Raw genomic sequence first — 13,857 nt, forward strand, 5'->3', positions numbered from 1 at the left:
TAAGACAGCCCCATGCCTGCTGGGTCTTCGACCTAGTGTTTTCCCTGCCAGCAGGAAGAGCTGGACAAATTGGGGTTGGTCCCTGACTCTGCCAGTACAGCAGCCCCTGTTTGCCTTCCTGTAGGTGGAGGGTTTAATTTCCACCAGAGTGCCCTGGCCATTAACCTTCCCCATGTAACAGCTGATTAGTGTGTTCTATGGAGGGAAGACATGTCCTGGTTGCAGACACCAGCATGCAGGAATCTGGTCCCAGCTCTGCCACCCTCCAAGCTGGGAGGCACAGGGGGGCCTGCTGAGCCCAGGGAGCTAGAGATTCAGCAGAGCTCTGGAACCAGCTGCTTTAGCAGGCAAGACCTTGACAAGATGCCACCCTCTTCTCCCTATGGGTCTCTGCTCTGTGTGCAGGGCATTTGCCTCCCTTAAGCACTAGCTGCTACCAGCCCTGCAGGTCCCCCTCTGCACCACTCCCCCTCATCAGCAAGGCCTGCACCCTTGAGCTGCCTCTTGGTGTGATGAGCCAGGACCGCCCAGCACTATGGGTCCCTAGTGCCTTGATTCCCTCTGGATTCTGTGCCTCTCCCCCTCCCCAGTGCACAATGGCAGACCCACACTGCAGAGCAGACTCTCTGTGCACCATCAGTAATGACAGGAGGCATCATTCACTTGATTGGTTTATTCCTTAGGCACTTGCAGTCCCACTGGCATGTCCCCACCTGCCCCAGTGCTTCCTCAGGCCCAGAGCCACCACGACAGCAACCATGAGAGCAGCAACAGCCCCTGCCAGGGGCACCAGCACCTCTCCCCACTCCACCAGGGGCCTGAGTCCATGGGAACCTGTGGAGGGAGGGGCTGGTTAGGAACGAGGACACAGCAAGCCAGACATCAGTGCTCAGGTGGTCATTGCCAGATCCTGCCCTAGTCCTCCCCCACTGCCCTGCAGGGGCCTCACCCCCCACAGCCCCCTTCCATTCCACACTAGGCCTGCCAGAGCTCAGCCATCTCTACCAAAGGAGGTGCACTGGCTTTGAGGGGCTCCCTCAGATAATCTCCAGGGCAGGGGTGACTGGCTGCTTGGGAGCTGCTGAAGCATGAAGTGGCTTTACACTAGGCCCTGACTGGAAGCGAGGGGCTCCTCACATCTCTGGTCAGGTTTAAGCACTGCCTCATGGTGCCACCACCAGCCTGGGGGCTGTTCTCTGCCTCCTCCCTGGCTCAGCTGCCTCACCACTGGATGGAGGGAGGGACAAGCCCCTCCTTCCACTGATCCTCATCACCCCCCTCCAGGAGAGGGGACCTGAGGTACTGAGCTGGCCCCCCCATTCCCAGAATACTCAACCCCCCAGTTTAATGAACACCCACCCCATGAGGCAGGCACCATGGTCCCATTTCACCCCCAGGGCCTGCTCCATTACCTTCTTGGGCAAGGTCATCCTCTGCTTCTTGGCCAGCCTGGAAGTCCACAGGCCCCTCAGCTGTCACCAGGCTCAGGGGCTCCTCCCCCCAGGCTTGGCTCTGGGAGGCTCTTCTCACTAGGAGAGAGGGAAGTGTTGTCAATACAGTTCTCTTCCCAGTCCCTGGGGAGCCTATCCCCCAACCCCATGTGGGCTAGGGCTTTGCAGGCTGTCTCCAGTGCAAGGCCTGTGGCCCAGTTCCAGCCCCCATGGGAAAGTCCAGATGACACTCAGGTGCTTAGGGTCACTGCTGGGGGAAGAGGCTCAAGTGGTCATTGTACACACAGGCTGGGAAGGGGAGATCCATGGTCTCACTTCAAGCCCCTTGGCTAGTGCCTGGGTGCCTTGCCAGAGGCCTATGACCAATCTGTGAGGGGGGTCTTAGAGGTTCCCTCCCAACAGGGTCATATCCCCTGAAGGGGCAACCTGCAGGAGGCCTGAAGGTGGCTTCAATCTAGCCAGTAGCTTGACTGCTTGTAGCCAAGCCTTCATGCCCTGTGTATCCCTGCAGAGTGGAGACCTTCCTGCCATGGCCTGTCTTAACCAGCATCCCATGGGTCTGGGGTGCTGGGTTCTAGAGCTGGCACTTGCCAAGGGAGGGGGTGAATGGGAAAGACCCAAGGGTCTCAGGCCTGTTGAGAGCCAGAGGTGCAAGAGGCAGATGCCAAGGAGGAACAGACTTACTTCTCCCCTGCAGGTTTGTGGGGCATTGGACTACACAGCGTTCCAACCCAGAGGGCATGCAGGCAGAGGCACTGCAGTGGAAATACACCTGGAAGCAGAGAATTCATGCTTGGCAAGGAAGGACTAAGGGGACCTGCACCAGAGGGTCACTGCCTCCCTCCACCCTAAGATGGCTTCCAGCTCTGTGAAGGCCACAGAGAGGGACATCTCCAGCCAGTTACAGCAGTGGGATTCTTTGCCTCCTGCAGAGCTGTTAAGAGCAGAAGCTTAGTTTGCCATGTGGCTACACAGGCATGACCCAGCATGGGGCTTTGCAGCCTAAGGCCATGAGAACAGCAGCAGGGTCATGATTGCCCCCTGGATGGGGTTTGCTTTAGGCCAGGTAAGCCCGTGCTGGTCACTTTAGGCCACAGACTAGAATCTGTCCACTCAGGTGCTCCCCACCCAAGCTATCAGGAGAGGGGCAGAATTGCATTGGGAGGTTGCAAAGCAGCTTCAGGTCAGTCTCAGCTGCATTTGCAGGAGGATCCCTGACCCACTGGCTTGGCCAGGGGAAGTCCCAGGGCTAATCCTCTGGGGAGTGGGACCATACCGGGCCTGAGAGTGCTCTCTGGGAGGTGATGTCCACAAAGGTGAAAGTGCTGACAATGAAGCGCTGGTGGTGAGATGGGAACTGCAGCCCCGAGGCCTCGCCCACAGGCACCAGCTGGGTCTGGTAGTTGTCGCCTTCGTAAGGGCACCTGGAAGGGGCCAAGCAGTGATGGTTGAGGCTTCTCACCTGGCAGAGATTGCCCCGCTCCCATCCCCATCCACCCAGACTCACCCATCCACAAGGATCGGCCACTCTGGCTGCTGCAGGGGGTTGGTGCTTGGGGTGGCCCAGCACTGATGCAGGACCAGAACCAGGTTTGGGTCCATTCTCTGGAGGATGCGGACCTCCACATACACTGGGTCCCGGAGAAGCTTCACTACTGGGTACTCACGGTCTGTGTAGTAGGTGCTGTAATGCTCATCTGCAGCAAGAATGAAATGAGATGACCAAGTTCTGCCCTGACCCTGGGCAGGATCACTGATTTCATGGGGTGCTTTGCAAGGCAAGTACTGGGGCAGAATCACCCACTTCCCCCTGGTTCCTATTCACTCTCTAGGAGCATGGGGTGAGGCTTTTGTCTCCTGGTGACCAGGTCCCACTGGTATAGTATCAGAGCCATGATCAGCAAGGGCAGTTGTGCCCTGGGACCCAGCTGGGACACTACAGGAGGCAGACCAGGAAAGTCATTTCAGACAGCAGTGATCTCCCTGAAGGGAGAGGGGCCAGTGCAGCCATGCTGAGAGACCACCCAGGCTAGGTCATGGCCAAGTCAAGCTTCCTTCCCTCCCAGTGGGTACCAGCTGCTCTAGGAGCAGAGTCACCCCCACCATCCAGGTACGTGCCCCCCCCCCCACTCCCAAGGAGCAGTGATTCAAGTCTTGAGTGCCACTCAGCAGCCCAAGGCTCTGGAGCTAGCCAGGCACAGAAGTGGGCCAGACATGTCAACATTTCAGAAGCATCTCAAGTGCTTGGTAGGCCTCCATGCAGTCACCTGTAGCAATCCTCATCTCCAAGGCCAGGGGTCCCTGCCCAACTGCAGGCAGGGGTGGAGGAAGGGTGGAGACAATGACGTTCACAGGGAGGAAGTCCTCAGCTGAGTAGCTGCAGCGGATGGTCAGCCTGGTGGGGAAAGGCCAGACAGCTGGTCACCTCTGGACTCCCCCAGAGAGCACACTCAGAGGACAGGGGGAGACCTGAGACCTCAGTGAATGGCTAGTGCCTCCCCCCCTTTAATTCCAGGGGATCAGGTGGCCTCCCCCAGCAGGAGGTGGTGTAAGCAGGGAGCTCAGCAGTGGGCTGACAGCCAGTGCACATCCCCTAGCCCTCCCTGGCAGGGGAGGTGCCCCCCTAGGAGAGGGACCCAAACACTGCTTGGCTGACAAGGCCCCCTGTTTTCAGCAGAGGCCTCCAAGCTTTGCCAGGCCTGTTACCTGAAGGTGCTGTCCCGAGTGATTGAGCCAGAATGGGAAGTGAGCACTTTGCGGTCTGCTACCAGCTCATTCTCATACACCCTCTGGTCACCAGATGCCTGCACAGGGGGGAGAAGAGAGGCTGGGGGCACCAGTAAGGCCTTCCCATTGGAGCTGCCGAGTTCTTGTGCAAGGGAGATTCACATGTGGTCAGCAGCTTAGCCCCCCACAGACAATAGGTCTGAGATCTAATGGCCTAGGCTACACCCCTCCCTGCCATGCTTTTGCAGGAGTCGTGTCCTGTGAGGATTGACTGGAGCCAGTCTGCATAGGAGAGACCCAGCCCAGCTTTACTTGGCTCAAGTTCAAGTCAACCAGAAACCAGTCAATATGCCAGTCCCCACCCCCTTCCAGAACAAGCACACCCCCCCAGTGTTCGAGCCACTAGACTTCCAGCTACACTGAACAGGCTGGTTTCATGGCCAGTCTGTAGCTGACACCAGAGACACTGTAAGGTTGTTCCATGTAGGGACCCAGGCAGATCAATGGGTGCCATGTCCCCCTTTTCCTGCCCATGGGGCCCCTTTAGCTCTAAGGCTATTTGGCCTTTCTACACCACAAGCATTAGCAGCCACTGGGGAGCAGGGTTGATGTGGTGATGCACAAGAAGCCTAACTCCACCTCAGAGTTGTAGGGCCCAAACCTTGGGAGACCACCCATAAGCAGAGGCTGTAGGCTCAGAACCCCAGGCTGCAAGGGACAAATCTGATGGTCTCAGGACACATCAAATACAGCCTCATGGTGACTGTTAGTGACACCCCCCTCCATAGCCTCAAGGACAATCAGCTGCCATCAGAGAGTGATGAGAGTTCATGAAGTGCCTTGCCCAGCAGAGGGTGGACTGACCAACAGGTGCCCTCCTTTACCTGGACAGTGGTCCCGCAGGCCGAGAGCGGGAAGCGGTACACGACAAAGTCTTCATTCCTAGACACCGGGGCACATCTGCTGCCGTGAGCGCTGACCAGGTGCACGGAGCTCAGGTCCAGGGGTGGTGTGGTCACATCCCTTGAGATTGCAACTGAGAACTGGCCATCTGGGGTGCACTGTGCGGTCACTGGGGAGAGCCACACAGCCTCTCAGCAGGGAGCTGCAGCCTCTGCTGGAGCCATTTGCCTGGGGACCCCCCCCAAAAACCTCCAGGCTAGCACCCCAGTGAAGCAGGAGTCTCTAGACACGGGGAGAAGACGACTTGCTAGAACTAGTCCTGCCCCGACAGTCACTGGGATGAGAGAGTGACAGGACAGGCCTGAGTGCAAAGGGACAGGAACTCCATCACTGGGTCCTAAAGCCCACCAAGGCCCTTGGGTGGCCCTAGGCCCCAACAGGGTTCTTCCCCCCCGGACACACCCTCCAGTATCGGTCTGCTGCAGAGATCCCAGCAGGTCCCTCGGGCAGAGGAAAGCCCCCGCTCACCCTTGTCACCATAGTAGCAGGGAGTCAGCCTGTCGCCGGGCTGGTAGCAGCAGCCGAGCGCTTCGCAGTCGCCTCGTGTGATGGGTGGGGCAGCGCACGGCAGCCTAGCCGAGGCCTGGATGGCAGAGCACACGCTAGGGCTCGGGGCATCCCGGGCTAGGGAGAGAGGCAAAGACAGTGCTTGCTCAGACAGCTGCCCTCCCCCCAAACCACCAGACCCTGGCCATGGGTCGAGGAAGCCCCATGGGGTGGCTGAGAGAGGCCTGGCCTCCTCCTGCAGCACCATGGGCTGGAACTCCTGCTTCTCTTCAGCCATGCAGGAGGGGTTTGTCAGTGCCTGGACCCCCAGTTATCCACCCCAAAGGATGGGCCAGGAGACAACAGCATCTCCCATGGCCCAGTCCCTCCTCAGGGAGGTGGATAACTCCTGGCAGCTGGTACAGCATGCCCAGAGACAAGGCCTCCTGCCACACCAAGTATCCTCCTTCAGGAAGATCCCAGCAATGGTGCAGTCCCATCCCTGGCCAAGGCATGGATGCCCTTACCTAGAAGGTGGTTTGGGCACCTCAGCTCCTCCTTGTAGGAAGCCACAGGGCCTTCGATCTGGACTGTCATCACGAAGCTGCCATCCTAGGCAGGAAGCAGAGGATACACCACAGTGATGGTTCAAGTACTCAGAGTCCCTCCCCAGCACCATGTGCTCAAGGAGAGCCAGGAGCACGAATGATTTAGGGGGACAGCAGGATTCACAGGCAGCCCAACCTATCCCCTGGGTGGGCACATGGACCCACAAGTCTCACCAGGGCTGCAGGCAGCAGACACGAGCAGGCAGCCACTAAGCCAACACTAAAGCGGGTTTCAGTTTCAGGGGACGGAGTACGGCAAAGCCAAGATCATCCTCCCCAGCCTTGACACTCTGCCTTTGGTACCACGGCTCCTTGAGGGGAGAGCATTGGCATTGCCCATGTCACTGACCCTAGCACTAGTTGGCCTGGAGGGGTTCAGCATCTCAGTGGCAGATCAGACAAGAAACCAAGATTTGACTTTCACGCCCTGACCTAGCTGCTAGGCCAGGCCACTCCCTGCACAGGCAGGCGCTGAGCCATGGTCTAACCAAGGGACGGAGCCAGCTTTATGGGGAGAGAAGCAACAAGGGGGAGATTTCAGGCCTTCCAGTACAGACTGGGGTCATCCTCCTCCCCGCATTGCTGCGGCCAAGCTCTCCCTCTGTGTGGGGGACTCCACCCTCTGAGCTGGGCCAGCAGAGGGATTGCTGGCCAGAGCAGCAGATCCAAGGGCGAGACAAGCCAGCTGCAATGACATCACACTGGAAGCAGTGAGATCACTAGCTCCCAGCTCCAGGGATGGAAGCCAGGCCAGTGTAAGTGTTTCCAAGGCAGGGGTGGGGGAAGGAGAGTAGCATGAACACGTCAAGTCCCCCCAGCTAGTAACACTGCATGTTCACAGCGCTGGCCAGCCTAGGCTCTCAGGACGCTGTGTGGACACCAGCCAAGCCTCAGCCTTCCTGAAGCTCAGGAGCAGGCTTGGGCATGTGGAAACTGAGGCACATGTGAAGAGACTTGCCCCATATGGGAAGTTAGTGGCAGGATTAGCACTCAGGTCTCCCAATTCCCAGTTCTGTGCACTAGTGGCTAGGCCCTTGCAGACAGATCCAACCATGGTCTCCTTACACCCCCTTCATAAGCACTGCTACCCATCCCATTCACACCAGGGGGGTTCCCAGACAGGGCCTTACTCTCTCGTTGACATAACATCCAGCATAGGACGCTTCAACCACCACAGAGCTATTGGCTTGCTGCTCGACACGCGTCCCACAGGCAGGGTTGCTCTGCAGAACACGGGGCCTGCCTTCTGCATCTGGAGGCCAAGAGGAGCATCAGACAAAGCACCTTCAGCCCTGTTCCTCCTAGTCCCAGATCCACTGCCCCCCCATTGCCAGACCCTGAGCAGGGAGGCTCTGCAGAGGAGTCACACCAGCCTTGAGGATCCACTGACCCCTCCCTTCTACTACCATTTGACCTTAACTGGCAGTGCCTCAAATGTCAGCAGTGTGGTTGGGGAGGGGATGGAGTAGGAGCCTTCCTTACAGGGAACAGACTGAGTTTGTTCAGAGACAGGCCAATGCCATGGACTAGCCCATGTGGTTTAGGGCTAGTTTCACTCCATTTGGCCTCACAAAGGCCACTCTGCCACTTCCTCACACCACCTCAGCAGCTTGGCATCCATCCTCCATATTCAGGGTGGGGGGGGGAGAGGAGTTCCCCCACAGCTGTAGCCAAGGAGTAATATTAGCCAACTCAAGTCATTCAGCATCCAATGCACCTCACCCCAGAGCCAGGTCTCCAGCAGACACAGGGGATGGATCACCAGATGATTCCCTGGTGTATTCATTCCCTCCAGGGCACCTGGCATTGGCCACTATTGCCAGACAGGATACTGGGCTAGATGGACTTCTGGTCTGACCGTTATGGTCTTATGCATTACTGGCTTTGTTAGTGCACCAGCAGTCAGGGGTTTTAGCCCCCTTTGGGCACTTGCCAGTTTCTGCCAAGTAACTGAGCCAATTACTCCCAAGGCATTCCCTGGTCTAGCATCTAGCAGCTCAAATCTTTGGGGACAGTCAATAAGCATTACATTTGTACCCTCACTGGAGGTAAGCAGAGAGGGCAACACCCCAGGAAGTTACTTGTAATCAAAGACCCACAGCACCACCTCAGCTTTACCTGCTAGGGGAAACTTCCTCCCAGAATCCCAGCAACACCTTAGAGACTAAAGGATTTTAAGCTTTGTTCAACTTACCCAGAGCTCTCAGCACAAGGGGAGCTGTCTCAGTCTGGTTTGGGAGCAGGGTGAATACCAAGCTTCTCTGCCCACAGGTCAGCCAGCTAATATCCCAAAGAACCCCCCCATTCCTAAAGCCACCCTGAGCTCCCCCAATCAGAAAAAAGAGGCCACAAAAGAGCCAAAACATCATGGTACCCATCAGCCTCACTTCACAGACTAGCCCACCTATGCAGCTACTCACTGCTTTCTAAGCCATTAGCACGGGTCTTATACCTTTCAAGGAGCTCTGATTGGCCAGCACTGAGGTCTAAATTCCCATATGGACCAGGTGTGACTCCAGCTGGCCAGCAGTCAGTTTACACCTTCCAATGGGCCTTAATTTGAAACTCACTGCACTTGCTCCAAATGGATCAAAACCATCCCACCCCCCTTCTAAAGTGTTTTATTGATTCTTTCTCATCCCCAAGCCCTTGTTAAGACCCGTACAGGTTTTGCTAATTCAAAAGGAAACATTTAAAAAGGGAAATAAAGTGTTTGAAGGCTGAAGAGGTACTTAGCGGGTGAGGGGCTATTTATTGGCTGGAAAAAACAAACAAAAAACAAGTGTGGAAAGGGATGAAAGCCAGAATGCTTTGGAGATTGAGAACTCCTTTAGTCAGATGACTATAAAGTGCTAGGAGGTTTTATTATTTATAGAGGGGTAAACTGAGCCCCAGTCTTATCCCTCCCTCCCATGGGAGAAGTATCTGTGCAAATTAATCCAATTGCAGCTTCCCTAGACCTAGCCTCTCCTTCCCCCACGGGATCACTTTTCTCCTCTCATCCTGTTCCCCCTCAGGTTATGTCTGCACTGCAATCCAGGGGGGTGACTGCAGCACACGTAGGTGTACCCCAGCTAGCTCGGGGACGGGAGCAGCGAAGCCATGTGGCATAGGCTGTCCAAGCCTGCCTGGGCGCCTGGGTTCTTACTCAGGGGGCTAGCCTGTGCTGAGACCCCTGCTGCTGCAGCTTTGCTGCTGTTGGTACCCACGCTAGCTAGATCAAAGCTGGCTCTGGTCTGTGGAGACGTGCCCTCTGTGGGCCCCACGCTTTGCCCCTCCCTGCACGTGCGCCTGCGTCTCTCCACACCCCCGTGGTGGTGATGGCACTAGCCCAGGCCTGACTTTGCGATGGGCTCACGCCAATTCCTCCACCGGGCCCCCCTCTGCTCCCCTAGGGGACAGAAACCTCCCTCCTTTGCCAGGCGCTCTCAGGAAAGTGCGACTTACGAAGGACCTGGGCCTCTCGGCCTGCCAGGCCGGCCTGGCCCAGCTTGTGAGGGGAACATCACTGAGGCACCGCTGATCCCATTCAGTGGGTCGCGACTGAAATGATCTCAGCTCCTTGGCACAGCTGGGATTTTGTCAGGTCAATCCCCCCCACCCCCCACCCCGCAAAGAGCAGACACAGACAGACAGCCGGCAAGGAGCCGGGGGGAGGGCAAAGGGAAAGACTCGTGGTCTGCTATGGGTAGATACAGGTGGCTGGTTGTAGACTGGCACCTTCTCCGGGGCGGGCAGGGGCACCTCTATTCATGGCCATTTGGGCCAGGCTGGAGGGCAGGTCAGCTTGACAGGCTCAGCAGAGCTTGGCCGGCAGGAGCCTCCTGCAGGACGGCAGGGGCCCATCACCCGAACCTGACAGACACCAGGGCTTGCAACTCAGGTGGCTTGGCAGCAGTGTGGCCTATTGGCCAGAGCCCTGGACTGGGGCACTAGAGACGTCAGTTCTATTCCTATCTGTGACCTGCTGGATGACCTGGGGCAAGTTACTTCTGCTCTCTGTGCCTCAGTTTCCCAGTCTGTAAAATGGTGGTTGACCTGCTTCGTAAAGCTCTTTGAGATGAAAGGATGAAATGTGCTGGATGAGATCTGGGTGTTATGGTGACTAGACCCACACTGCAGAGCAGCAAATAAGAAAAAGGAGAGACACCAACATACAAAGTAAAAAAGGCAACTCTTGCTGGGGATTCCTTTATATCCCTTCTTTACCCATGGGTTACCATCAGCCACCATGGCAACGATGGAAGGTTCTCACGCCAACTTCTCGTGAGCATCAGGGCCTTGACTTGCCTGGAAAACAGGCATGTTTCCTATAGGCTGGGCCGGACCTGCCAGAGCTGCTCAGAAATGTTTTTTTTTCCCCCTGTAAAAATTTCAATTTTTTGGTGAAAATTTAAAAACTGAAAAATTCGGCCAAAACTCAAAATCTTGGAAAGGAGAGGCATCATGGGACTCCATAGCCATGGTGCATTGTGGGAGATGCAGTGCAGCCAGGGAGCCTGGCCCATAGAGGAAAATGGGGATGTGGAGTAATTGAACTACAGTTCCCAGGAGGCATTGCAGCAGCATAGCCAAACTGAAATATTTTGGTTGTCAGGTGTTTGGAGGGTTTTTTTCTTTTTTCATGAAAAATCAAAATTATCTGTAGAAAACAGGCACTTGTTCGGAAAAAGCGTGTGGTGGAAAACCCAATTTTTCAAAAAGGAGGAGTCCGGTGGCACTTTAAAGACTAACAGATTTGTTTGGGCATAAACTTTTGTGGGTAAAAACCCCACTTCTCCAGATGCACGGGGTGCATTTTTCAAAGTTTTGATGGAAAGTGTTCAACCAGCCATAACCTCCACCTCAGCAGTAGCCCACCTGTGCTCCCAGCAGACAGTGTCCCAATTCTCCAGCAGGAGCTCCCACCATGAGTCTTCTTCAAGGGAAAAAGACCTTCCCATAATTCCAAGGCAATCGTCTATAGGCCTTAAACCACTGCAGGCTCCATCCCGAAGGGGAGGTCCTTTGGCAGGCAGCTTCCCTTGTTATAACACCCCATCTTGGCACCTCAGGATTCAGCTATGTAAATCCATGTGGATTATGCATTTTATGCAAAGTTGCATACATTTAATGCCAGTAAAAATATACAGGGTTTTGCCTTGCTGATATGGTTCTGTCTCTGCTAATGATGTTGAGCTACATCCTAAGGTTAGCCGGTGTTTGACTCATGCTGTGGGTTATACAGGTACGGGGAAATGCCTAAAATCCACATCAGGAAACATTTTCATTCACTTCTGAAAGGAAACAGTGGGGCCTATGGGTGAAAGCAGATGCTCTGCTGCAGGAGACCTGGGGCCTATCCCATTCTGGGTGAACTTAGGCAAGTCATGTCCCTGCTCTGTGGCTCGGTTTTGTCATCGGTAAAATGGGAAGGATCAGACAGGGATAGAGCACACCAAATTCCCTCTGCAGTTGGGCAGCTGAGTGAGTGTGTGTGTGTGTGGGCATGAGGGCATGTGTGTACTAGAGATCCAGTCTTGCGCTTCGTTTCTCAGTCAGATCAGCAGGTGCCAGCCGTCAGTTGTAATTTCCCAGTGAAGGGCTCTAGCATGCAGCGGTGAAATCAGTTTCACTTCAGCACAGACCTTTAGATGTTAGTTATGGACTGTAACTAGCTATAGCTTTCGTCTCCTCAGTTTCACTGCCCAGGGGCAACTTCCCTGGGATAATGGCTACAAGTCCCTTCTCCCAGGGGCTAGATTTTAAAATAGAATTGCACAGAATGTGGCCAAGGTATCTCACAGAAGGGACTCACTTGGAGCTGACTTTCCCAATGAATGCTCCGTCCATTTCCCCCAGCACCTTCCCTGTGCCATGGCTCCTCCCCAGAGTCAGATGCGGGAGTTTAACTCCACTGCCCATTTCATCCTCACCTCTCTGCTGAGCCTGCCATCAGAGGGCCGTGTGTCATGGGTGCCCACCTGGACCAAGACCCACCTAACCCACAAAGAACCACTGGATGGTCACAAGTTTTGGCCACTGTCAGCCTGACCTTGGGGGTTGCAACTCTTCAAATGTCATCCTCTGGGACAAGGATGTCACGTTGTGACAACACCAGCATCACGACGTCACATTGGCCCCTCCCAAGGCCACATCTACGGTTTACATTCCAGCAGCACCTCCAGGCCCCTTCTGAACTCAAGGAGCAGTTGTGCTTGATGCTGGATATTCACATCGTGAGCGACGCTCCCTGTTAGTGCAAGAGACAAATCCCCATTGGGCAGGTGGGGAACGGAGACACACAGCGGTTCAGTGACTGGCCTGAGGACACACAGTCGGGGAGATGGCAGAAGGAGGAGTTGACCCCAGGTCTCGGGGCTCCCAAAGCAGAAGGCCACCCTCTCAAAACCAGAGGGGGCTGCATTAGCCCCAAAGGTATTTCAGTTCTGTGGGTGTGTTTCCGTGCAGTGTTTAATGGCTCCTGTGGTTAGGGCTGGGGCTATAGGATAACCAAATCCATATTGGGAGTGTATAACCTAATCCACCAATTGCCACGGGGCAGAAACCCACACAGGCTCCTAGCTGTGCACGCTGGGGCGTCCCCCCAAGGAGAATGCACCAGAGCAGCAGCAGGTGTGGGGTAAGGTTTGATAACCCACTTTCAGCCCCGCTTCTGCAAACACGTTGTGGTTTGGGTGCCACTGGGAATGCAGAAGTGGCCAAGGAGCAGGTGACCTTTGAGAGCAGACTGACTTGCACCCCTAGCATGCGCACACGCACACGCACGCACGCCGGTGGTTTTTTCAGACTGGCTTTTCTCCACCTTCCACACCCAGCAGAGCGTGGGGCTGGCTGCCAGCCGGGAAAGCTGTCTCCTGTCCTTGGCCAGCCTGTGCAGGGTGAGGATGCAAGATGCAAACTGGCCTCGGCATGGGAAGCAGGGCCAGCCTGGAGGGAGTGGCAGTTCAACTGTCCTGATTGCAAAAAGCCCAACGAGCAGAACATGGGGGAAGTGGCAGCCGCAGCTGTCTGCCTGTCCTGATGCCGCTGTCTAGTGCTCTGAGTAGGGCAAAGGGGAATTATTAAGGAAGCCTAGGTTGCGTGTGAGGGTGGGTCCTCACCTGGGTTGCACACCCCTCCCGGGAGGAATGCACAGAGCCAGGTGGGGGAGCGTGCAGTTCCCAGGGCTGGGGCATCCTCGCCAGGCAACGTGATGACAGGGTGGGGGGAAGCTCACAACGGATGACCTTTGCTGTAGCTCCTCGAGCAGAGTCGTGGGAAGTCGAATGCTCCAGCGTGCTTCCCAGAAAAGAGGCTGGCAGGGGAATCCACCCACAACATAGCAAACTCCCACTCAGATGGTCCTCCCTTGGCCAGGCTGCAACCCCCAGCAGCGGAGGAGAAATAGTCACCCTCATGGAGTTGTGGCTGTAAACTTAGGCTATTATGAATGACGTGTGATTAATAAAGGGGGTAGTTTCGCTTGATGGGAATTTCATATCCTGTTAAACAGAAGATGTTGAAAGGCCCTCTTTAAATGAAGGGTTGGTTGGGAGAATGTCAAGTCAAAACTTTTAATCTCTAGTCAGATTTTGAGACTGTAAATATGGCTCTGTATTCAAGACTTACTCAATGCAAGT

At 55.6% G+C, this 13,857-nt stretch overlaps 1 protein-coding gene across 1 annotated transcript; it reads right to left on the reverse strand.

Moving 5' to 3' along the window:
* Nucleotides 1–679: 679 nt before the first annotated feature.
* Nucleotides 680–8,604, reverse strand: LOC141977789 (zona pellucida sperm-binding protein 4-like). Its single transcript, XM_074939472.1, has 12 exons — nucleotides 8,430–8,604; nucleotides 7,366–7,487; nucleotides 6,155–6,239; nucleotides 5,610–5,765; nucleotides 5,063–5,250; nucleotides 4,158–4,255; nucleotides 3,719–3,846; nucleotides 2,959–3,148; nucleotides 2,728–2,875; nucleotides 2,136–2,223; nucleotides 1,413–1,529; nucleotides 680–834 (listed from the first exon to the last, which is right to left on the reverse strand). Exons 1-12 carry the CDS (start codon nucleotides 8,602–8,604, stop codon nucleotides 680–682), a joined length of 1,650 nt encoding a protein of 549 aa, XP_074795573.1.
* Nucleotides 8,605–13,857: the final 5,253 nt, after the last annotated feature.

This window comes from Natator depressus, chromosome 25 (assembly GCF_965152275.1).
Source record: "Natator depressus isolate rNatDep1 chromosome 25, rNatDep2.hap1, whole genome shotgun sequence".
Classification (NCBI taxonomy): Eukaryota; Metazoa; Chordata; order Testudines; family Cheloniidae; genus Natator; species Natator depressus.